Source organism: Lissotriton helveticus, chromosome 6 (genome assembly GCF_964261635.1).
Source record: "Lissotriton helveticus chromosome 6, aLisHel1.1, whole genome shotgun sequence".
Taxonomy (NCBI): Eukaryota; Metazoa; Chordata; class Amphibia; order Caudata; family Salamandridae; genus Lissotriton; species Lissotriton helveticus.
In genome coordinates this window covers 1,785,827,994-1,785,851,889 of record NC_136067.1, presented here as the reverse complement: position 1 = coordinate 1,785,851,889, position 23,896 = coordinate 1,785,827,994, and the positions used below count along the sequence as shown (strand labels likewise).

Here is a 23,896-nt window from a genome sequence, read left to right as displayed (position 1 = left end):
GACTTTCAACATTGTAGGATGGCCACAGAAGTGCGACAACTTACTAGACACCACCTCGGTGCCATCCGGATCTTGGCGCGTTGTGCTGCCTTCGGCCTATTCGCACATCGGTCCGCTACTGACGCAAACTCACAGGCCAACGGGGCGCCCCACGCCGACTTTCAGCATTGTAGGATGGCCACACCAGTGCGGCAACTTGCTACACACCACCTCGGTGCCATCCGGATCTTGACATCTCAGCGCCTAGTGGTGTCTTCTATTCCGAAAATATTGTTGCGCTGCCTTCGGCCCCATTCACACATCGGTCCGCTACTGACGCCATCTCACAGGCCAACGGGGCGCCCCACGCCGACTTTCAGCATTGTAGGATGGCCACACCAGTGCGGCAACTTACTAGACACCACCTCGGTGCCATCCGGATCTTGGCGCGTTGTGCTGCCTTTGGCCTATTCGCACATCGGTCCGCTACTGACGCAAACTCACAGGCCAACGGGGCGCCCCACGCCGACTTTCAGCATTGTAGGATGGCCACACCAGTGCTGCAACTTGCTGGACACCACCTCGGTGCCATCCGGATCTTGGCGCGTTGTGTTGCCTTCGGCCTATTCGCACATCGGTCCGCTACTGACGCCGCCTCACGTGCCAACGTATTTTCTCCGCATTTTATACCCTATGCCGCATAACAGGTCATGTGACTTGTTTATAAAACTTTTCATTGGTTCATTTTACTTTTGGTTTCCTAATGATGGAAGGCTTGATCATATGACCTAAAAACAACACTTTTCATTGGATGAAAACTTTTTTTTTTCCCAAACGATGAAAGCCCCACCTTGTTTCTGGATGTTTCAGACTGAAGCTGGCGTCAGCATGAGAGCACCACCATCTCGTAGCTCCGTCGTGGTCATTCCGCGAGCAATCATGGCAGCCGCTCCCCACCAGAAGCCTGCAGGAGTCGGGGCCCCCAAAACTTTTGATGAATTCTCAAGGCGGAGGGGACGCTTTCGAGAATGGGGTCCAAGACCTAGCAGACAAGCGTCCGATTTCCAAGGTGTCCCAGGGCCATTTCAGTGGACCAGGCCCAAAAAGGAAAGAGCCTGCCGCCATTTTGAGAGTCCTGTGACAGCCGCCTATTGCTGCACCGCAAGAGTGGGCGCAACTCAGCTGAATTGCGGCTTTTGACACAGTGGACCAAAAACGGACGGAATGGCAACTGAAACGGTAAAGGGGCGCCCCACTACAACAGATGACACTCCACCTGGAGAGGCCCGTTCACGCCGCCTCCCCCGGGGCGCCCCACGCCGTTATTCGGAGCAGCATTGTAGGATACCAAAACCAGTGCGGCAACTTACTGGACATCACCTTGGTGCCATCGTTCTGCTGCCTTGGAACTATTCGCACAACAGTTTGCTACTGATGACCCACCCCCCGCGACGCCCCACGCCGGAAATCTGGACGTTGTGCTGCGTTGGGACTATTCGCACAGCCGACCGCTACTTCGTTGTTTTTCCCTAAAAATGTTTATATGTTATTACTATTTTTGTTTTCTTGTATATGTTTATAAATTATTAAAGTTTTATAATCTTACTACTTTGTCGGAGTGCTATATATTTTTAATGTGACACATAATTGTAAAAACTTTGATGTACAAAGAGTCATCCCTGGAATCTTCCGCTTCAGGCTCGGTCCCCTCCCCAATCACAATACAGGATGGTTTTCAGATAATAGCAACGCTTCTGCTGTGACGGATCTCATCGAGTGTGGGCCTTGATCTACTATAACTCCTTTGAAGAGGGGTGATTCTTTACAGCTGTGGCCATAAACTACATCTGCAGGGCTAGCTGATACCCTAGGACCAGCCTGGACAATCGGACACAGAGGAAAAGGAGTGTCAGAGGGTGCGGTAGTGAATAGGGCGAAAGGGAGGTGTCGGGCAGGCACAGGGTGTGATTCTCAGGGAAGAGCAGCGCAGATGGGGGGAGGTTTATTACCCATGCATAAGACAGAGAGCGGGGGTGACCACTGCCTGGGGGAGATGCTTGCGAGGGTGGGGAGCCATGCTAAGGATCGACAGCGTGCACAGAGTGGGTCTGGTCAAGGCATCTAAAATGGCTGCCGTGCACGACAAAAGTGTGGCATTTGAAAAAAGACAAGATGGCGCAGACAATGTTTTTCAACACTTCCTGATTTCCTTCGAATCGAACGTTAACAGACGTTGGGGCATATTACCAAAGTTAAGCGATATTTATCCCTAACGATGCTTAGCAACGATTTTTTTACCGTCAGAAATTATCGCAGATAAACCTTGCTATTATCAAGGTTTATCGCAAATACGATAAAAAACGACCGCAATGCATTAATATCGCTGAAAACTCAGCGATATTCATGCATTACCGAGCTAATGCTCTTAGCCATGTTATCCACCTCCCATTGGATAACATGGCTAAGAACTGCTCAGGGCAGCTGTTACTTTTTGGAGATATTTGCGCTTATCTCGAATATTTCCAAAAGTTGATAATAGGAGATAGCGATGTTAGCGACTGTTTCCAGTCGCTAACATCTTGGCATGCCCACTTTGCATGTCATTAGTGATAAATATCACTCACATGCAAAGTGGGGCCCAAGATGGTCGCTATCTCCTACTAGCCGTCGCTAACTGGTGTTAGCAACAGCTAGGTAATACAGATATAATTTTATCTCCGCGAAGCGGAGCGCTGTTACAGATATATATCTTGTTTTTGAACGTTAATTTCTCAAAATGCACTGAAGCACATATATTGAGACCTAGCAAAGGCACATCGGGCTACCAGTCCCTAATATTTTACCAAGTTTCGTGCAAATCCATTCAGCCGTTCGATTATTATTATTAATTTTTTTTTTGCCCCGCGGGGCCCTTTTAAAACCTCCACATCAAACCTAAACGGTCAGGGAGGATCTACTATGCCCCCTTATGGTCATTTGCCCCTTCGGTTTGGCCTCCGCTTGTCTCTCGATCCTACCGAGAGACAAGATGGCGGCCGCTACGGACTGTTTGGAATGTTTACAGACGCCGGAGAACCAATCAGCTTCGCTTCACAAAGCTCCGTTGCGCGAAAAGTACGCGAACTGGAGCGCTGCCCGGTCCGCTGTTACAGATATATATCTTTTTTTAAACGTTAATTTCTCAAAATCCACTGGAGCACATATATTGAGACCTACAAAAGGCACATCGGGCTACCAGTCTCTACAATTTTGCCAAGTTTCGTGCAAATCCATTCAGCCGTTCGGGCTAAAAGTGAGGCCAACCGCCCTATGGAAAACTCAATGTTAAAAACACGTTTTGGGACCCCCCTTTTTTCTCGACCCCCCCTGGACGAACCCCCCCCCCCAATTTTTAGGGGCTGCTCAGAAACAAAATGTGCCATTTTCCTGAAAATTTCAGCCAATTCCGTCCACAAACGCCAAAGTTATTAGACATAGAATTTTCAAAAAACCCATAGAGAAAAAATCCTAACTATATATACCTACTGGCGACCGCCAGTAGGTAATATATATATATATACACAAAAAATATTTTGGGAAAAGTAAATATTGGCAACATTTGACCCTTTACTACTATAACTCGGGTTATAGTAAGAACTCATGCCAGGTTATTGTCTCATGACTGAACCATTCCCCACTTTTCCGAGTATGCAAACGTTGTTCATAAAACAAAATAGAAGGTTTACCACAAGTACCAAGTATCTAAAGAGGTCGAGCGATGATAAAGGAGTATAGATAAATCTAGAGGTTGAAGTATGTTTAGAAGCAAATATCTCCACTAAAGACTTGGTGTACTTATGTGTCTACTGTCTATTGTCTTGTACTGCTGTGACTTCAAAAGACTATCAGGCATCATGTTTAATAACGCTGATGATCTGTTCGTCTTGTTGACTTTTGTGGCTGGTTCTTTGAAACATTCTCCAGAATCTGCCACAGTTGCTTTTCCGATTCTAGATTGGGTATGTCCTTCTTTTCCTCTCTAGTAGAGACAATCAATTGCTTATTATTGAGGCAAAATATTAATTAGGAAGAGAACACCCAACTAAATGGAATAGGTTTAGATTGTAGGTGATCTTTGCTGTTTTTATTATTTTGTGTTTCAATAAGGTCAGAGATGATCCCTCTTGAAAGACCGAGGGTGTATATACCCTAAACACCAGCGTTGCTATCTTCCAGACTGCCATTAGTATTTCCTCTTTGATGTTGAAGAAATATATGCTGGTCAGGACATCTGGTGTTAGATTCTTCTTTGTTTCATAGGCAGTGTGGACTGTATGGACTCTGCCCAGCTATGTTGTACTTTTGCCTGGGGGCTGTAACATATGGTGAAATAGGTTCTGTAAATATTTGCCCAGCTCTGCATCTTGGACTGTCTCAGGGATCCCTCTGGTACTTACGATGTAGCAACAAGATCAATTGCATGCGCCATCAGTCTTTTCGAGCAGGATCTGGTGACTCTTTTTCAATTCTTCTTATTACCTCCACCTTATATTGGTCATGCTCTCTTCGGCTGTAGCTGCTTATAGCGTGTCAATTCTATGTTCTTAAGCATATGGTCAAGATCAGACAAGGACTTGGCGAATGCCTATCTGAATGTAGACCGTGCTTTCTTAAATTCTGCCATTAATAAGCAGATATCCAACTTGGTTAATGGGGCACCCAGATCTTCCACAGTCTGTGGTGGGGACTCTTTTGTTGATTGATACATGGCTGAAGAGGGCATAGCTTTAACTTGGAATTTTTTAACATGTAGTAGTTCCTTGGTTTTGGGGTTTTTGGGGTTTGGGGTTTTAGCCCTTGTGGATATCATCTGATAGCACAGCTGCTGTGTCTGAGAGCCCATACATTCTCTTTCTTTCCCTCCCTGTTATGTAGACACTTGTAAAAGCCACATCATTTTTTCCTCTCTTTCTCTCTGAGAATCGTTCCATGCCCCATGCAAATGAGGATTCCCTCATTTGCATGGGACATGGCCCCATGCAAATGAGGGAATCCCTTTGCTTCTTCACCTGCTCTGTATTATAGACACAGGCGCAGAAGCAAAGAAGCTGTCAGGAGGCTCGCTGACAGTGCGCCACATAGAAGGTGGTGCACTGTCAGTGCGTCCCCTGATAGCAGCCCTCTGAATGGGCAAAGGGGCTTCTATGGCCCCCCCAGACATCCCCTTACAGGTGGGTGCATTCACTCACTGCACCCGCCTGTAAGCGGATCACTAATCCCCCTTAAAAGTGCTGGCGGCAACCCACCTGCACAGTGAAACACGGAGCAGCTGTTTCCAACCCGCTTTGATTTTCACTTGAATGCGCTGCCTCCAGGGCAGCTCGAGTTAGTGGCTGCCCTAGGGGCAGCACATTGAATGTAATAGTGCGCACTTTCCCTGTTTGCGCTTGGCACGCCTGCTTTATGGTGCATCGTGGCGCAAACAGAGAAAGTGCGCCCTATTCATAATATGGCCCCAGGTTGGGCCTGTTCATGGTTGGAAAGTGGGTTTCTGTTTCAGTGCCCCCCCCACACTTTTTGCCAGATTTCTGATGCACTGTGATGTGATGTGCCCTCGGTCCCTGCCAATCAGGTTCCCAGGGCCTGTGTTCTTTCCAAAAACTGTACCTTTGTACCTCCAATTGGCACCTCACTTGCCACATGTAAGTCCCTTGTGAGAGATACCATGGGCACCAAGGGCACTGTGACCAGGGAAGGCCTCTAAGGGGTGCAGCACACATTGTGCCACCCTTAAAGGTCCTGTACCTTAACACACACACACTGCCATTGCAGGCTGCGTGTTTTGGTGCAGAGAAAAGTGAAGAGCCGACATGGCACACACCTGTGTGCCATGCCTGCAACCCACTGCCTATGGTATAGGTAATACACCCCTCTAGCTGGGTGCACTATACCACTGGTGAGGGTACAGTTGCATGAGCACTGAACCCCGACAGTGTCTAAGTCCATTCTTAGATTTTGTAAGTACAGTAAAGCTATAAAGAGCATATGGTCTGGGAGTTTGTCATTACGAACTCCACAGCACCATAATGGCTTTACTGAATTCTGGGAAGTTTGGTAGTAAACGTCTCAGTATAATAAACCCACACTGATGCTAGTGTGGGATTTATTATACCATGCACTCAGAAGGCATTTTAGAGATGCCCTCTGAAAATGGACCAGCCTCTGGTGGGTTCCCAGCCTGCCACCGCAAGACATGTTTCTGGACCCTAGGGTTGGGAGACTTCGCTCCCTGGTCCCAGAAACAAAAGCTTTCCTGGGTGGAGGCGGTCACACCTCCCCCAGGTCAGGAAGAGCCATCTGTGGCAGGGGAGCTTCAAAAGCCTTACCACCTTTGTAACACAACCCACAGCCTCTCCTGCTATCAGGAGCGGGCCCCCATTCTGTCTCCCCTCCTTTTCGGCAGGATGATAGGCAGCAAAAATTAGAACAGCCAAGGTAATTTGTCCACCTCTGGCAAACCCACCCCTCAGGTGCGGGAGGCTAGGTGAAGCCCACTCTTAAGTGCCCGCCATCTTGCAGATGGCAGTCACTCTCCAATCAGGGTTAGGTATTGTGCCCACTCCCCCACGTGGGGAGAGCACAGTCTAAGGTCAGTAGCCCATTGGCTACTGACCTCGAGACCCCTAAAATGGCCCCTAAATACAGTATTTAACCAAGAAGAGAGATTCCTGCAACCTATGAAGAAGGACAAAACAAGACACACAGCAGAGGAGACTGTAGAGAACTGACTTGGCCCAGCCCTTCGGCCCATCTGCAATTTCGGGAGATCCTGTGCCAGAAGTTGCCTTGTCCTGCAGCCAGTGAGTGAATGACTGCCTTCGACAAAGACCGGATCTCCTGTGAACTGTTCAAAAAAAAAAATCTCCAAAGAAAGACTCAGAGCCTGCTGAAGACAAAGAAACCTGACGCCCGGAACCACCACTGCACCTGCCGCCTACGGCCCGAGTCCGAGTGGCCCGCCGGTCCCAGCCAGCTAGGTTCCCCCAGTGCTCCAGAGTCCAAGTCCACCTTGGGTTGACCCCTCCAGGACTCCCCAACGTCGCCTGCAGCCTCTGCACAGAGAACCCCCCAAACGCGAGTGGCCCGGTAAGGTGAAGTTTGACCTCAAAAGCACTCTGCATCCAGCCGCCCTGCTCCCTGGAGAAAAAAGGACCTGAGGTGCACCTGCGTCCCCAAGCCCTCCAACTTACCTGCCCAGCTGTTGGTGCCTGCAGCAAAGCCGGCAACTCCCATTGAAAACAACAGGGCACATGACACCAAAACAGCACCCTGCACCCGGCCTCCCCTGTGGGTACACCTTGTGTGCTAACTTGGATCCCCCTTTGGCCTTAGTTAAAGCCTGGGAGCTTTGTTCCCACATCCATGTGGCTTGCCCGTGAGCAGCCACCAACGGGAGGCCCCCTAACCCCTTTTTGATAACATTGGGCCTCAGTACTCTGCACCCAGCCGTCCTAGTGCTTTTTTGAGTGCATCCTTGACCCTGGGGGATTCCTTGTTCTAACTCCAGAAACTCAACCCCAAAAACCATTTACTTACCTGCAAACCAATAACCTCATTTTCCTCCATAGGATTGCATTGACTGTTTTCCTTTGAAAAACTTCTAAGTATTGAGGATGTTTGCATGGAAACATAAGAAACTGTTTTTGTGAAAAGTGCTTTACCTACCTTTTATCTAGGAAATGTCCCAGTGTGATATCTAGGCATATCACACTGAGTAGAAAAAATAATCTGAAAAATAATCTAAAACGTAATCACAAAGTAATTACAAAGTAAATGCACAGTAATTTCAACTGTTTCTGAACATTTTACCTACCTTTATGTTATGTTATGTTATGTTATGTTATTATAGGTCTTTTATAGCGCACGGCTACTCCAAAGGAGTGTCCCGGCGCTTTATGCTCCAGACCAAGAAAGAGAGAAGAAACATACACCACATAACAATAGAAGAAAAAAAAAACAAAAAAAAAACAGCAGGGCAGAATAGGACATTGTGAGAACCTAGTCAGTAAAGAGCCAGGTCTTTAAACTCTTCCTGAAAGCAGATAAGTTGGACATGGAACGCAAGGACAGAGGTAGGGAGTTCCAAAGCTGAGGGGCTAACAGCCTAAAAGATCGCCCTCTGATACGGGCTTTCTTTACGCGGGGGACTACTGCTAGTGCCAATGATTCTGATCTTAAAGATCGTGCCGGCAGATAGAAAGCCATCCTCTTTTTGCAAGTATTGGGCCCCCGCGCCATGCAAGGCTTTATGAGCCAATGTCATAGCCTTGAACACTAACCGCTTCCGGATAGGGAGCCAATGTAAGGTTCGCAGTAGGTTTGACGCCCTCACTCGTCGATGCAGACCAAAGATGGCCCGAGCGGCAGCATTCTGGGTCACCTGCATACGCTGTAAGAGGTATTCCGGCAGGCCCAGATACAGGATATTGGCGTAATCGAGTCTGGACCCGATGAGAGCCTGAACAGTTATTCTCCTATGGTCCTCCGAGAGCAGCGGGAAAAACTTCCGCAACATCCTGAGGATACCGAAACATGTTCCTGTAAGGGTCAGCACCTGAGACTTAAGAGTAAGCCCATTGTCTATTTTAATTCCCAGGTTCTTGGCTGACTCGGAAGAGTTAGCTGGAGGGAACATGTCGGCCGGCCACCACCCCTGCCAGTCCGGTTCCGAGGGGCATCCGAAAAAAAGTATCTCGGACTTATCCGAGTTGCACTTGAGGCTGTTCAGTTGGAACCAGTTAAAAACAGCCCCAAGGCACTCACGGATACTATCACCCTCGAAATCTTCGCCCCTCCGGCAGGTGAAGAGAAGCTGGGTGTCGTCAGCGTAGGAAACGATCTGGGCCCCAAAGGATTCCACCAAAGCCGCCAAAGGGGTCATAAAGATGTTAAAAAGAGTTGGGCTCAATACTGAGCCCTGAGGAACTCCGACTCCCAAAGGCGACATTTCGGCAGATCCAGGGGAGGCCCAGACCGTTTGTCGGCGGTTGGTCAGAAAGGAACGAAACCAACTGAGCACCGACCCCCTCAGCCCGATGGCATGTAGCCTTATGAGGAGATCCTCATGGGGGACGGTGTCGAAAGCCGCCGACAGATCCAACATAACCAACATCACCCTGCCTCCGGCATCCAACGCCTCCTTAACAATCTCTGAAACCTCCAGGAGTGCGGTTTCTGTACTTAGGTTAGGTCGAAAACCTGATTGAGACACGTGCAGGAGTTTGTTGGATTCCAAAAAATTGGAGAGTACGCCATGAATATGTTTCTCCAATATTTTCGTGAAGGCCGGGAGGAGCGAGATAGGCCTGTAGTTAGCAGGGGTGTCTGGGGCAAGGTTAGGCTTTTTAAGAAGAGGGATGACCATGGCCTGTTTCCACAGCTGTGGAAGGGCTCCCTGACTTAAAGAAAAGTTTAAAATGGGGTTAGCAAGAGGGTTAATAACTTCTGCCATTCTGGCTAGAAATTTGGCAGGGCAAGGGTCACATGGTGATCCAGATTTCAAACTCCTCATAAGTGCTAATGAGGATGATTCCCTAAGAGATGGAAAAACCGCTAGCACGGGGCCGGAGGTAGGCACATAAACTGACTCCTCCAATGGAGGCGAGATAACAGTTATAGGCCTCGGGGGAAAGGAATCCTGTATCTGCCTAATTTTGGTGGTAAAGAAATTGGCTATAGTGTCAGCCCAGGTGTCAGCAGGGACTACCTGCGCTAAGTTAGATCGCTGGGTAGTAAATTCTCTGACAACCGCGAAAATCTCCTTACAGGAATTGGCTGCTTCCTCAATTCTTTTAGCGAAGTAGCCTTTCTTTCCTTGGAGGACTAATCTATGGTAGGTTTTAATCATGGATCTATAGGTCAATTTTGCCTCGGTATCGTACTCAGCTCTCCATGTCCGTTCGGCAGCTTTACATAGTCTACGGGAATGAGCCAATTCCGCGGTAAACCATGGCGCCGAGACCCGTTTGATGGCGGTACGAGGGGGCTGTGCAGGAGCAAGCTCATTCAGTCTGGCTAAAAGCCAGGTCTGCAGGGTTTCAAGATCCTTATCCAGGTCACCAATATAGGACACAGGATGGTTCACAAGGGCCTGAGACAACAGGTCAGGAGTCACCCGATGGTATGCTCTAAAGGCGAAACCCTGTTGTCTCGGAGCGGTGACTGCTGATTTCTCAGTGCCAGGTATTTGGAAATAGGCTAGTCGATGGTCAGACCATAGAACCGGCAGCACTGCAGTCACCTCAACCGGAAAGGTAGAAAAGACCTGGTCTAAAGTATGACCCTTGTCGTGGGTCGGGCCAGAAAGATAGGGGAACAGGCCCAAAGAGGATGTAATATCTAGCATCCTAATAGTATCCGGATCATGACTATCTTCCATATGGAAGTTAAAGTCCCCGGCTAGCACGCACCTCTCCGTTCTCAGCACTAGAATAGACATGACTTGTTGGAGTTCCTCAAAAAAGGACCCTGCAGGCCCCGGAGGTCTGTATACTAGGAGCCCCTTTACAGATTGTTGGGGAGACAGGGCTAGGGAGAAGGCCAGGGATTCGGTGCCCGTGATAGATTCCGTGTGAATGGCCGAACACGCGATAGTTTTTTTCACAACGAGGGCCACTCCTCCCCCTCTACCCTTATCTCTGTCTCGTCTAAGGATGTTATACTCAGGAGGGATAGCTGCAGCAATGTCAGGATGAGAGGACTCATTGAGCCATGTCTCAGTAAGCATCAGACAGGCAGGTTTATCAATAGTCAGGAGATCAAAGATCTCCTGAGCGTGTCTGTGCATGGATCTAGTGTTGAGGCGCAGACGGGCAGACTCTGGCGCGACTCAGGCGCAGGTCAGGCGCATCCGCATTACGCGTCCGCATACGCGGAGGAAGAGGTGAGCATTTTATAGTGCTACTAGAGCGCGAGGGCGGCGAGTCCTACCCCCAAGATGGCGGCCAAAATCAGATCCCAGCCCTCGGCGTCAATACTCGGCCGAGGGCGGTCTGAATACCCAGGCAAGGTGAGGGGAGCAAACGAGGCGCCTAAGAGCGCTAGGAAGTCTTTTGCATGCACCAAAACGCTTCTTAGATCAAGCGTGCAGCACAAGCCAATTTTACACAAGTTAAAATGAAATAACACGCAAGTTAAAATACACAGCTAAAAGTGTAAAGAATAGAAGGGAGACCTCCCGGCTTCCGCCTCAAGAGGGAAAAGGTTGTAGCAGTTTGGTAATCCCTGAGTGGAGGAGCAAATTCCCCTTTTATAGCGCTACTAGAGCGCGAGGGCGGCGAGTCCTACCCCCAAGATGGCGGCCAAAATCAGATCCCAGCCCTCGGCGTCAATACTCGGCCGAGGTCGGTCTGAATACCCAGGCAAGGTGAGGGGAGCAAACGAGGCGCCTAAGAGCGCTAGGAAGTCTTTTGCATGCACCAAAACGCTTCTTAGATCAAGCGTGCAGCACAAGCCAATTTTACACAAGTTAAAATGAAATAACACGCAAGTTAAAATACACAGCTAAAAGTGTAAAGAATAGAAGGGAGACCTCCCGGCTTCCGCCTCAAGAGGGAAAAGGTTGTAGCAGTATGGTAATCCCCCCTTTACCAAAGCCAACTGCATTCAATTGCATTCAACTGTATAATTCTTGAAAAGTACTATTTTTCTTACCTGCACCATGTTCTAAAAATAAAATACAACTAAGAAATATTTTTATTTAAAACAATTGGTCAGAGGTCAGTCTTTGACTGTGTGAAATAATTTCTTGCCTGAGTGTCTACAATAAATGGTTAACACTACCATCTGATAAAGCCTTACTGCTCGCCCACACTACCACAAATAGAGAGTAAGGTATTATCTGCGTTAACCTGTGTAAGCCTTTGGGGATCCACTGGACTCTGTGCACACTATGCCTTACTTGGTATAGTATATACAGAGCCAACTTCCTACACTCATTTGATGCCATGTGAGGCTAGGATGGGTTTGGCTAGACTACTCTATTGGCTAGCCCTCTCCTGTCCATTGACAGATTTGGTTTGGAATTCATTCTCATATTAACTCACACAAACCAGAAGTCCTTAGAGTAAAGATTCTATCCCAGATGGCGTACACCTCGACCTTGAAAAGCCCAACCAGGAACTCTTGCATTAATACATGGTCAGGATTTAATTACTATCTATTGTATGTTCGTCTTTCCAGTACTTACGTACTTCACCATAATTATTCTGAACTTCAAGAAGTGGGCTCATGCTGACCATGCTGTTGTCACCCTACCTCCGTTCTTGACTTAGTTGAAAGGGAGGCCGCTTTTAGGTACGCTGTGTTATTTTGCAAAGACTAACACAATTTGCAATGTCCTACAACGTGTCCAAAAATGGATGATTAGTAAGTATTTCACTCTTACAAAGGGGGCCACACACTGGGTTTTATGGACCTATCCTCTGCATTTTATATGGTCGACAGGTTCGGTCAGAGTGGTTATCACCATTCTTTGGGAGTGCACCTGGATATGGGAGCTCTCTCGCCGCAGATTCATGATAAACAACAAGAAGCCGAGGTAGGAACATTACAGATTATACTATGCCTTTTAGTTCTTTTAGAAGTGTTTAGTACTTTGTGGATTGACCTAATTCATAGCCATGCTTTATTTCAACCAGTAGAGTGACAAAGGTTCCATGAGACCTTATACAAGCAAATGGGCCCCCAAACCACAGTTTGGTAATTTAATAGCAGCCCTAATTGGGGCCCATAGGGCCCCTTGTACCCCTCTACCCTGGTGCCACTTCACCTACTGCAATATTGATAGCTACATGCCTGATATCAGCAGGCTGGATGGTGCTCTAACTGTCATTGTTTCTGATTCTATATGATCGGCGGTCTGTCATTTCCAGTGTAACAATATGATAATGCTAACAACGGGGCTTTTCTCCCTGTACCCAGCTGGGCTGAATAAGTCTGTCTCTAAATATTGTTGACTTTATAAACTCCCTGGCGTTCGAAATTAATCTTGTTAATTTATAAATTGTGTCTGAGAAGTGTTTCAATAGCATTATTTCAATCTTCCCTGGAAAGAGCTAACCCATATGTCTAGGATGGATTTTAATTCTAAATTGAGTAGGATGCAATACATGAGATTAACCTGCATAGATTTGTGAAAACTAATGGGGCAACTTTCAACTTGAAGAGAAGTCATAGGGTTTTTCATACACCCTTTATCCTGAAAATGCTTAATTCCAGAACGCTTTCCTCAGTAAACAAAGTTCTGGGAATCTGGGGTACGGTTATCGATCTTTTATCACAAGTAGAGGAAAATTGTTTTCTGTAAGAAATTGGGCTATTGTTTTTTTTTTGGGGGGGGGGAGGGGGGTGAATGCCCCGCTCAGGCAACAACCACAATCATTGTTAGGGTGAATCACAAAAATCACTAAACTAACATGTTCTTAACTTTCACGTACCTTGACACAAAAGTAGTCAGCCTTAACTTAGAGCAGTGTGTAAAGTATTTTATGCAGAATACAAAGAGTAATAAATTGAAAACACAAGAAAAATCCCAAACCAATTTAGAAAAACAGAGTAAATGTTAATAAATAAAATTATCGTAGGTCTGGTTGGATGGATGCACAGCTGATATGTTCTCTTGTTAATTAATTTTTTGATCGGTTCGACTCAGGTGGCGTCTTCACCCCAAATACGCCTTGTAATAACATTGAACCATGTGGTTCCAGTGAGCCACTGGGACCATCCCTGAGAGAACTCGCCCTTTCTCCTCGTAGAAAGGATTTCCCACAAAGTTCATAAATTGTTCAACATAAATTTATTCATGATTATTCTTCAAATCAAATTGAATTTTCGTTTTTGGTCATTTCATTAGTACATCAATATGGCATCATTGTCTGATTATCATATCCAATGCATTTCGGGCTTTACAGTAGCCCTTCATCAGGGAATAACATAGATGCCTGATGTGTTTCGTGCGGTGTTTACGCGCTGATTTGCGTGTTGGATGCGCTTAATTCGCCGAGTGGCGTTTTTCGAGCAAACGAACCAACGGAAGCGAATTAAGCGCATCCAACACGCAAATCAGCGCGTAAACACCGCACGAAACACATCAGGCATCTATGTTATTCCCTGATGAAGGGCTACTGTAAAGCCCGAAATGCATTGGATATGATAATCAGACAATGATGCCATATTGATGTACGAATGAAATGACCAAAAACGAAAATTCAATTTGATTTGAAGAATAATCATGAATAAATTTATGTTGAACAATTTATGAACTTTGTGGGAAATCCTTTCTACGAGGAGAAAGGGCGAGTTCTCTCAGGGATGGTCCCAGTGGCTCACTGGAACCACATGGTTCAATAAATAAAATTATACCAGAATGACAAAATCCCATCAGTAAGACTGGGGATTTTAGATTTTAAAGTTTTTGGTGGAAATAGCGCCTAAAAGGACAAAGAGCCACTCGTGTTCATCACATTGGCGGTCATCGCAGGCGGCAGAGTTGTGGCAGGAACCGGTCTGTTAGCAATCGTGAGAAGCTGAAACTTCAGAATTTTCATCTTTTCTTCTTGGAAGAGCTACCCCTGATGCCAGCTAAAGGTCAAGGACCTGGGCGCTCCTTTGAGGGATCAGGCCTCACTCCAGCAAAGGTAAGCAGCAGGTGCTCACGCAGGTCAAGGCAGGTCCATTTGCAGCTGGGTAGTTGAATTGAGGCCTCTGAAGCTTGTTGAATCCCTGTAGCTCACACAGAAGGCCAATCACATCAGTCAACTGACCCTTGGAGTCACTATAGGTAGCCTGGAATTAAGGCAATCCGCTCTAGTCTTCCTTTTTCGGGCAGCAAGATAGTCTTTAAAGCAGCAGGACAGTGCTCTGGCAGCAGGACAGTCCATCTTCTGAATCGTCCACAGATCCAGGAGCGTTCCGATGAGCGGCTCTGAAGGTCCTATATACCTGATGCCATCCTTTGTGTGAGTGGACTCCCTTACCTATCCCCAGTACACGTTCCCACCCCTGGTCCATGCTCCAAACTGTCTGGGGAGACAAATGGCAGGGCAAGATTGATTTGACATCATCTCCTTGTGTTTGCTTAGGGCAGGGTTTGTGTCAAGTTCCTTTCTGTGTATCGTAGGGAAAACCCTTTGAAGTGCATGTTGTAGGGAAAACCCTTTGAAGTGTAAGTGAGACAAGGTATAGCTTTCCCTAGCCATCCTGTCAGGATGACCAAGGCTGTCCGGATAGCCCATCCTGTCCACACCTAATTAATCCCCATTTGTGCCGTTGTCTTGAAGCAGTGCAGAAACCACAACAGCCAGTCATTCTCAGTTGCACTTTTTAAACGGAGTGCACCCTGCCCAATGAGCTTTTAGGGCCTAACTTAGGGGTGGCCTATAAGTATTAAAAGGGAATGTTTAGGCCTGGAATTTTTTTATATTTGGCAAGGTCAAAATGGCAGTTTAAAGCTGCACCCCCAGTCTGCAGTGGCAGGCCTGAGGCAGGTTTTAAGGAGCTACTTCAGTGGGTGGCACAAGGAGTACTGCTGACCACTAATAGCATTTAATTTACAGGCCCTGGGTACAGGTAGTACCATTTACTAGGTACCGACAAGTAAATTAAATGTGCCAAGTTGTTGTAGGCCAATTTTGTCCTGTTTTAGGGAGAGTAAACAAGCACTTTAGCACTGGTTAGCTGTGGTAACGTGCACATAGTCCTAAAGCCAACAAAACAATTCAGCAAACAGGAGTGGTAAAGGCAGAAGATTTGGGTAATATCACGCCAAGGATGTCGGGTTTAACAGTTTCTGATAAAAGGTCTGTACATTTGCGGCCGAAAACATATACTTCATGAGGAATTAGCCTGGGCTACTTTCAAGACCGGGTTAAATGGAGTCTTTTGGTCATGTGGGTTTCATTCTGGGTCCCATTTGCGAGGGTGCACTTGCTGCAGAGGTATTGCTCACCCTTCAACCAGAGACAGGTGTAGTCATATCTCTTTTTGAGCTTTATTTTTTTAAGGTAAAATTAGACAGTGACACTTTCGCTATTTTGAATGCTGTGTAGAGGGTGAATCATAATTGTTCTGAATTTATAAGCCGTGTGATTGTAAAAAATAGCTCTACTGTAACGTGGGCCTCTTGCTGGCCTATTCAGCTTCCTACAAAATAGCACTACGAAACACATGCACGTTTATGCCTTTGGGACATAACCCTTTAAGCACTTTTTTTTCCTATATTATATTTTTCTTGCTTTACCCTACAAGCAGTTTCTAAATCAGTGATGATTACATTAGGTTATACGAAATACAGACATGCTTTCCTTGATCTTATGATGTTTAATTATATTATTATTTCAGTGGTAATCAATTTATAAATGCTGCTTTGGTAATTGGGAAGGCGATGAGAGGTTGCGACTTTTTGCACACTCTCACTTTAGTTCTGCCCACAGCCTATGAGCAATAGTAATCTATACACTTCTTACCCTCTATTGCTGTGTCTTCCCTTATGTTGTATAACATATTTTAGTCGAAATCAATAATTTATTGTTTTAGTGTGTTTCTTTTACACCCCTAGCCATCACTTTTACATATCTAACGTTACAAACACATACGTATGATTGAAGGCCCAGGGTGATAAATGCATACAGGAATTGAAGTCAGTTGCCAAAACCACTAAAAAACGCATACTAGTGGACACTGGACATCTACTCTATAACCACGCCCACTTTTTGTGACGTAATAACAGTCATGGCAAGCCACCAAATGATCTGTGGTGCAGTTTGGTATGATGACCATATCAAATAGTGCACAGTGGGCATATTCTCTGCCACGCTAAAAGTGTTTATCAGCAGCCTTACAATCAGATATTACAGACACAACCCCGTGCATGACCGCCCCCGCCCCTCATAGAGTCTGTATAGCCAGGCTAATCTCCATGACAAATGAAACAAGTGTATACATGGCCGTGCATTTGTTTTTTCCAGGCTCAAGTTTCTTGTAACAGCACTAGCCATGAAATGTTAGAAAACCAGCTCAGCTAATTTTCGGTGTGGGAAATGGCTGGGTGTGCCATACCTCTCCATACTATTAATGCAGACTATAACTGTATAACCTAAGAGGGACATATTATCAGTGGCGGGTTAGTGTGTTTTACTTGTGAGATTTATAAAATATGGTATTGCCTTTTTAATAGTCAGATACTGCAAACTGACACTAGGTTTTTCGTGGGGTATGTGCTATAAATCGTCTTCTTTCAAGAAAAAGGATATTACAGTGTCTGTGTTTTTAAAAATCGGTGAATATCTACCACATTTTTGCACTCATATTTTTCAATCACACTGAGCTGCTTTGCAGTCGTCAAACATTGCACCCAGTCTGTTGGTGGACAGGGCTTGACGCTTTCATCACCTTTATGGTGAAGATAAATTATTATCCACTATTTTTTCCATCATTCTAGTTTTGAAATACAGTTCATTCTCTGTTGCATTGTCATCAAAATAATGTTAACGCACTGCTACTTGTATAACACAAGGGCCAGTTACAATAGAACTTACTATTCACAGGTCTACAGGCCACATTCTCAGTTGTCCCTAGGCACTTTAATAACAGATACTGTTTTACTCATCTGAATAGTGCATATTTTATGGACCTTCAAGGATGAAATGCAAAGTATAATGTGTCGGCATCTAAGCCTGGGACCTGCAGGTCTGTAGCAGGGCACTCAGCCCACTGATGGAGCTGTTGCAGCTCTGGTCTGAGTGGCCAAGGCCAAACCAGTCTCAGCGCCCCATGAGACGACCTCGCTGGGACGCTGATCACTTTTGTCTTCTTTCAAAGAGAAAGTGTGGTGGCAAAGTGGCAACTATGATTATTGTTTAACACGAGGGCCATAAAGTTAATCAGCACTACTTCACTATGTAAATTATCACTATCCCAATGTACAACTAGCTCTCTCAAGCACATAAGTCACCAAGAACAACTTCAACAACAGGATGAAGGCCGTCGCCACCTGGATGAAGGACAGCCGCCTCAAGCTAAACTCAGAGGAGATCAAAGTCCTCATCCAGGGCTCCAGCCCCTCCACCTGGGGTGACTCCTGGTGGCCCTCAGATCTTGGATCACCCCACAGATCACACACAAAATCTTGGCATCATCTTGGACTCCTCGCTCACCTTGAACCACCAGATCAACGCCGTCTCACCCTCCTGCTTTCACACACTATGCCTGCTCCGAAAGACCTTCAAGTGGATCCTCACCGAGTCCAGAAAGATGGTCACCCATCCACTCATCAGCAGCAGACTCAACTACGGCAACACACTCTACGTCGCATCACCCAGAAACTCCACAAGAAACTGAAAAGCATCCAGAACACCTCCACCAGACAAATCATCTATTCCCCCGCTGCAGCCACATCACCAGCCACCTGAGAGACCTCCACTGGCTCCCAGTCAACAAAGGATCACCTGCAAGCTCCTCACACACACCTACAAAGCCCTACACGACGCGGGACCTGCATACCTCAACCATCGCCTCGCGTTCCATGCACCCACCAGAGCCTTCTGCACCGCCCAACTTGCCCTGGCCGCCATCCCACATATTGGCAAGACCACGGCAGGGGAAAGATCTTTCTCCTACCTTGCTGCAAAGACCTGCCTGTTCACTTAAGGCAATCACCGTCACTGCCCCAATTCAGAAAGGACCGCAAAACCTGGCTCTTCGACTGAACCACAGAGCCTGAGACAGATCAGTAGTTCCCACCTCATCCCCCAGTGCCTTCAGACGTTTATGGGTGACTAGTTGCGCTTTACAAGGCACTTGATTGATAAACAATCAGCATTGGAATGACTAGAATCGTAATCACTTTGCTGACAATACATGGTAAGTAGTCAAAATGTAAAGCTAGCTTTATGGGTTGATTCCATGGTGCTGATATCTGTGTGCCTTTTGAAAACTATGGGGAACAGGATGGCGGGCGGTGTTTGTCGTAAAGAGGGACCGCCCGTCATAAGGGCAGGGGTCCCGTGGGTGCCATTAGGATTCGCCCGTCACAGTGGCGGGCGCATCCTGCATTCCTAACATTGTGGCGGGCGGTGCACTCAATGCCAGGAAGGCATGTTGTGCACTTCCATGCATAACATGGTAGGCACTGTCCGGTGCCTGCCATGCTGTGCATGGAACTGTGGGGTGGTACCATAGGTACTCCCATGTGCACCCCCACCCTCCCTGAGTCCCTGGGGCCCGCAACGGGCCCCCCAAGCAGACTCGGCATGCCTTTCTGTGGCGGCAATGCTGCCACGGAAAGGCATTTCAAATCCCACATTCTAATGTGGCTGGCACTGTCTTTCAGACGCCGTCACCATATTGAACCCTTTTTCGCCCAGTCGACATGTCAACCGGGTGGAAAAGCGGCAGATGGTCTTTCCGTCTGCCGCAGACCCCCCAGCCATTGTAATATGGCGGGGGGTCATTTCTGCACGGATGGCCGGCAGATCGTCCCTGCCGGGCCGGCGGTAACTACCGCCGGCGCGGGCGATCCGCCCTCCATCCTAATGGGGCCCCATATTTTGATTCAAAATCCCAGGTCCGACAGAAAGAATTTGTCTGTTTTTGCAATTTTAATTGCCTCAACAATCAAGATACCCTGTATAACAAGCATTGACAAATCAAAATGGTCTTACTTTTTTGCCCTTTTGTCTTGGCCTGTGCTTGTTGCCGATGCTGTGAAGCATTGGCTGAAAAAAAGGAAAGAAAAAATAAAAGGTATGTGCCTGTTTTTAGGTGAGCACTTGCATGTGCATATCTACAGAATTACATGGTTGCAATTTTTATTTTTAATTTCCTGATCAAAGATAGCAGGTACCACTTGGATCTGTAAATAAATAAAATGAAATTTTACTTGTACGAAAGACCTTTCTAGAATGCTAAATGGCCATGTAGCAAATGGCAGCTAAGTGGCCTTCAAAATAATTTAAATATTTAATTTAAAGGACCACGAGGAGTGAGACAGCAACAAAAGAAATCAACAAGGAGTGGACTGTTGGAAGAAAAAGTAAAATTTAAATCCAGACTCAGAGGAGGATGAAATAACCTGGTGCTAGTGGTCGTGGTGGAAGTGGTGGTGGTGGTGGGGGCGGGGGGGCTAGTATAACAAAGAAGCATCTCACCAGGAAGAGAGCAAGTAAGGAGGAGGGAGCAGTACAGAGCACACTGGGTGGCTATTTGGAGGGAGAGCAATACACGCAAGTGCATGAAAACATATACATTCAGACAGAGTGCTTATAGAAGCAGTACTTTACTAAATGTGAGTAGTGAAAGGTTACAAGTGAACCAATAAAAAAGACTGTAAAGACACTGTGCTTCAGGGGAGGGACACCCACTATAAGAAAAAAATGCAAGCCATTGAATAAGAAGCAAGCAAATGGGTAATATAAAGCCAACAATTGTAAGCACTGGGCGGGTTCTTACCCCACTGCAAGTTTTTTGTAAGGCACAAAAGGCTTTTGCCTACAGAAAGCAGAAAGCTGTCTGTTGGCGAGACCTAAAAATTGCCCTTGTCAGCATTGTGCTTGTCTACTCTGACTTTTGTCAGGTTTAGAGAAAAGATGAGGTGACGCTAGTGGGGGTTTGAACCTGTTACTTACTCATTGGGTCTGAGCCGAGGGAACAATCTAACCAACATCAACATTAGTTGCTTAGAGTCTTGAAATTATGGCTCCGTTTCAGGCGCTTGATGTGACAAAATATAGCTGATTATGTTATTTCACACCCATAAAACATCAGGTTCAAGAGACATGCAGTCTCATTTCTGTAACCTTCAGTAAATCACTGCACTATCTTGACCATTTAGGTATAAACCACTGGCGCTTGTTAAAACAACGGATGACTGGGCGTTTTGGGATTTTTACTGTTTGTTTCTTTAAATTTTTTTCGTTGTATTTAGGTTTGTGTTTTATAGAACATCCGCACATCACTGTCTAACCAATTCGCATCAGTGTTGTGAATATATCACGTTGTATTTTTCGTTCTAGACGTTTTGAGAAACTTTTTCCTAAGTTGTCCTTTTAGGTAGGATTGGCACAGTTCATGCTTTACCCTACAAGATTACATATTTTGCATTTTCTATGTGTGTCTGAAGCAACACTTAAAACGGTGTGGTCTAGTTGCAGTATTTTGGTCTCTGACATGTGTTGTGCGATTGAGAATATTCTGCATGAGGTTGTGAGATTTTCTCTTTGTTACACGAGAACATGTAACATTATATATACCAGGTAGGCAACCAAACACTGGGGCTTATTTTCCAACAAGTTCCAAAATACAGTGACCGATGACTGTGCAGCTGGATTGATAGCTGAGGCTGCCGAAAGTCTCAAGCCAACCGAAAACTGAATTTTGCCACTTATGGATAGTCACTGGAGAGATTGGTGTGTGACTAGCATGTCCAAGACGTCGCCCATGACAAAGAGTCGTTTTGCAGAAACTGTCCAAGCATTGTTATCCTTTCTCTTTTTAAAGAAACGTTCTTTTACTCACACCAGTGCCCATGTTCCTTAACAAGCGATTCCCAGATGTAAATGACATAATCAAAAGGCACCAAAAAGAAGGTATTTTTACAGCTGGGTCTGTGTCAAGCAGGTAAGATGTAATTTTCACTTAATTTTGTGTCTGTATTTTATTGAATATGTGTTGACAATGGTTTCTGCTTGTAGGTTCTTTATTGCATCAGAACCCAGGTTGGGCTGATTTCCTGGTCTCCCGTATTACAGTTCGATTGCCCAGGAGTAGCAATCAGCAATAGGGCCCTTCTGTTTTTGTAACCACATATGATCTACCACGTAGAGAAGGGGACATTCTGCATATACCCTGCCTTCCCTCCAAAGCTGTCCCAGTATTTTCATCTGAATCAAGAGACGATGCTACCCATTTTATTTCAGGTTTTACTGCAGTAAGAGGAATGGCACTGTCTAAGATCTGCCTTCAAGTGCAACTTGGCTAAATCAAAGAAGTAAAGCAGTCCCGAATCTTTTCCTGACATTTGATGCTAAAGAGCACTTAGAAAAATCTCATGCTGTGTCAGATAACTTCTTGCTCTTATGAAAAGCAAAACCACCTTTTTAGAAGGACCTAAAGTTAGTTTCACCCGGTTGAATGCACAGCATCAGTGACTCCCCAGAGCTGCTCTGACCTCAGATCTTGAGGCAGTGGAACCACATACTTTCTGCAGTCAGTAATGTCCTGCAAGAGTGATGCAAAACTAAGCACAGATGTAATTAGCAATACACGTATAGGAATCAGGGCCATGATGTACAGTGTATTCTTTCAAAGGATTTTCTACTTTTAAGTCTATTTTCATATATTGGGAAAAGAAGAGCTCCAACCTTTCGTATTGAGAGAAGAAGCCACTCAGCTGTTAAATAGTAGAAACTACCTGGCCTGGTGAATGCAAATTTATGATCCACAGAAGGACACAAGCTCTGCATACATTTTCATATTTGCGAAATATTAGGAGGTTTTTACTAGGCCTGGGCGGTAAATTCCGTTCCGCTCGCAGAATTTGCGGAATTTTGCGTTCCACAGAGATCGCAGATTTTTTTGCTTGTTCGCGCTTTCAAAATACGTGTTCGCAAGATATTTCTCCCCGAGCACGCAAACAGGGTTCACGAACAGGAAAAAAGCATCGCGAACGGGCGGAACAAGAGAAGTGTTTGTGGAACTTTTGCGTGCTCGCTGAGATTTTTTGCCGTTTCGAGGAGCTTTGTGTAGCACGACTACACAAATTCCGCCCAACCCTAGTTTTTACCTACAGTAGTCCCACCTGGAGGTGGTAGCCGTGTTCCACATTAGTAGATGAACAGAGAACTTAACATTTAGAGTCTCATACCTGTGTATTTTATTATTTCCCTTTGCCAAGTATGACGTTACAGTTATCAAACGGTATGATAATGAAATGCTAAATATTTTATTATCATTATTATATCTAGTTGTTACAGTGGTGCTACCTAGAAAGAGATGGTGTGGTTCAAATTTAATAAGACAAATGTGATCATCCCTTGAAAATGTTATTGTAAATATTTCAACAGAATGATGGGTCCATGGTAACATTCTCAACTGTGCTATACCAATATAGAAAAATCTGTGACTTTATTTTTCTTCCAAAAGTGTTTTTGATTGGACTGTGCAAAGGTAAATATGTGGTGATCGGTTGCCTTGATTTGAACCAAAAGAACAAGGTAGGTTAATGGGCTAAACTGCTACATACCCGAGCATCTAACTTAATGAATTGAGCAAACTATTAATGGACTTGGAGAAATGGGCAAAATACATTCTGCCATTAGGAAAGTAAATGGCCTGGTTCTCCTTTAAACACATTAATTGTAACATCTCAAGTTGAACTACCCTTTTAAATACAGTGATAAAAGACAAGGCACGTGTTGAATGATTTCACCACACCACGTTGATGAAAACTCTGAGCTCATTTTTATTAACTGATGCCGTGCCGTTTTTTTGTTGTTTCTTATTTGACATATATTTGCGGAGAAAATATTACTTATGAGAGATGCTGGATGTGGAGAACCCGAAGCCGAAGTTCTCCATTTACAATCGGAATTGGGACAATGTGGGCAAACACACAAAACGTGAAGGGAGGAATGCTTGTAATTAGTCTAAGTTCCAAGTGGGTTCTACTCCCTAAGAATTTTTTTACATTCTTAAAAGAGGTCCAATCGTGTATTTTAGAGCATAATTGTTACACAAATTTGCTCAAAGCCATAGGTTATGAAAGGGATTCATTGTATATTGAAGTAGTGAGTCAAAAATGCTAAGCGCTCCCCAGGAGTTGACCCTGTTTTTTTCCAAATGTGCAGCACGTGCCATTAAATAACTCCACTGTGCTTAGGCTACC

At 45.6% G+C, this 23,896-nt stretch overlaps 1 protein-coding gene across 1 annotated transcript in view; it reads left to right on the top strand.

Moving 5' to 3' along the window:
• Positions 1-23,896, top strand: part of CAMKMT (calmodulin-lysine N-methyltransferase) — a 1,527,883-nt gene that overhangs the window by 1,216,618 nt on the left and 287,369 nt on the right. The window contains exon 7 of the mRNA XM_078649679.1: positions 21,564-21,630. Within this exon, the coding sequence (XP_078505805.1) occupies positions 21,564-21,630 (67 nt within the window). The remainder of the gene's footprint in view (positions 1-21,563; positions 21,631-23,896) is intronic.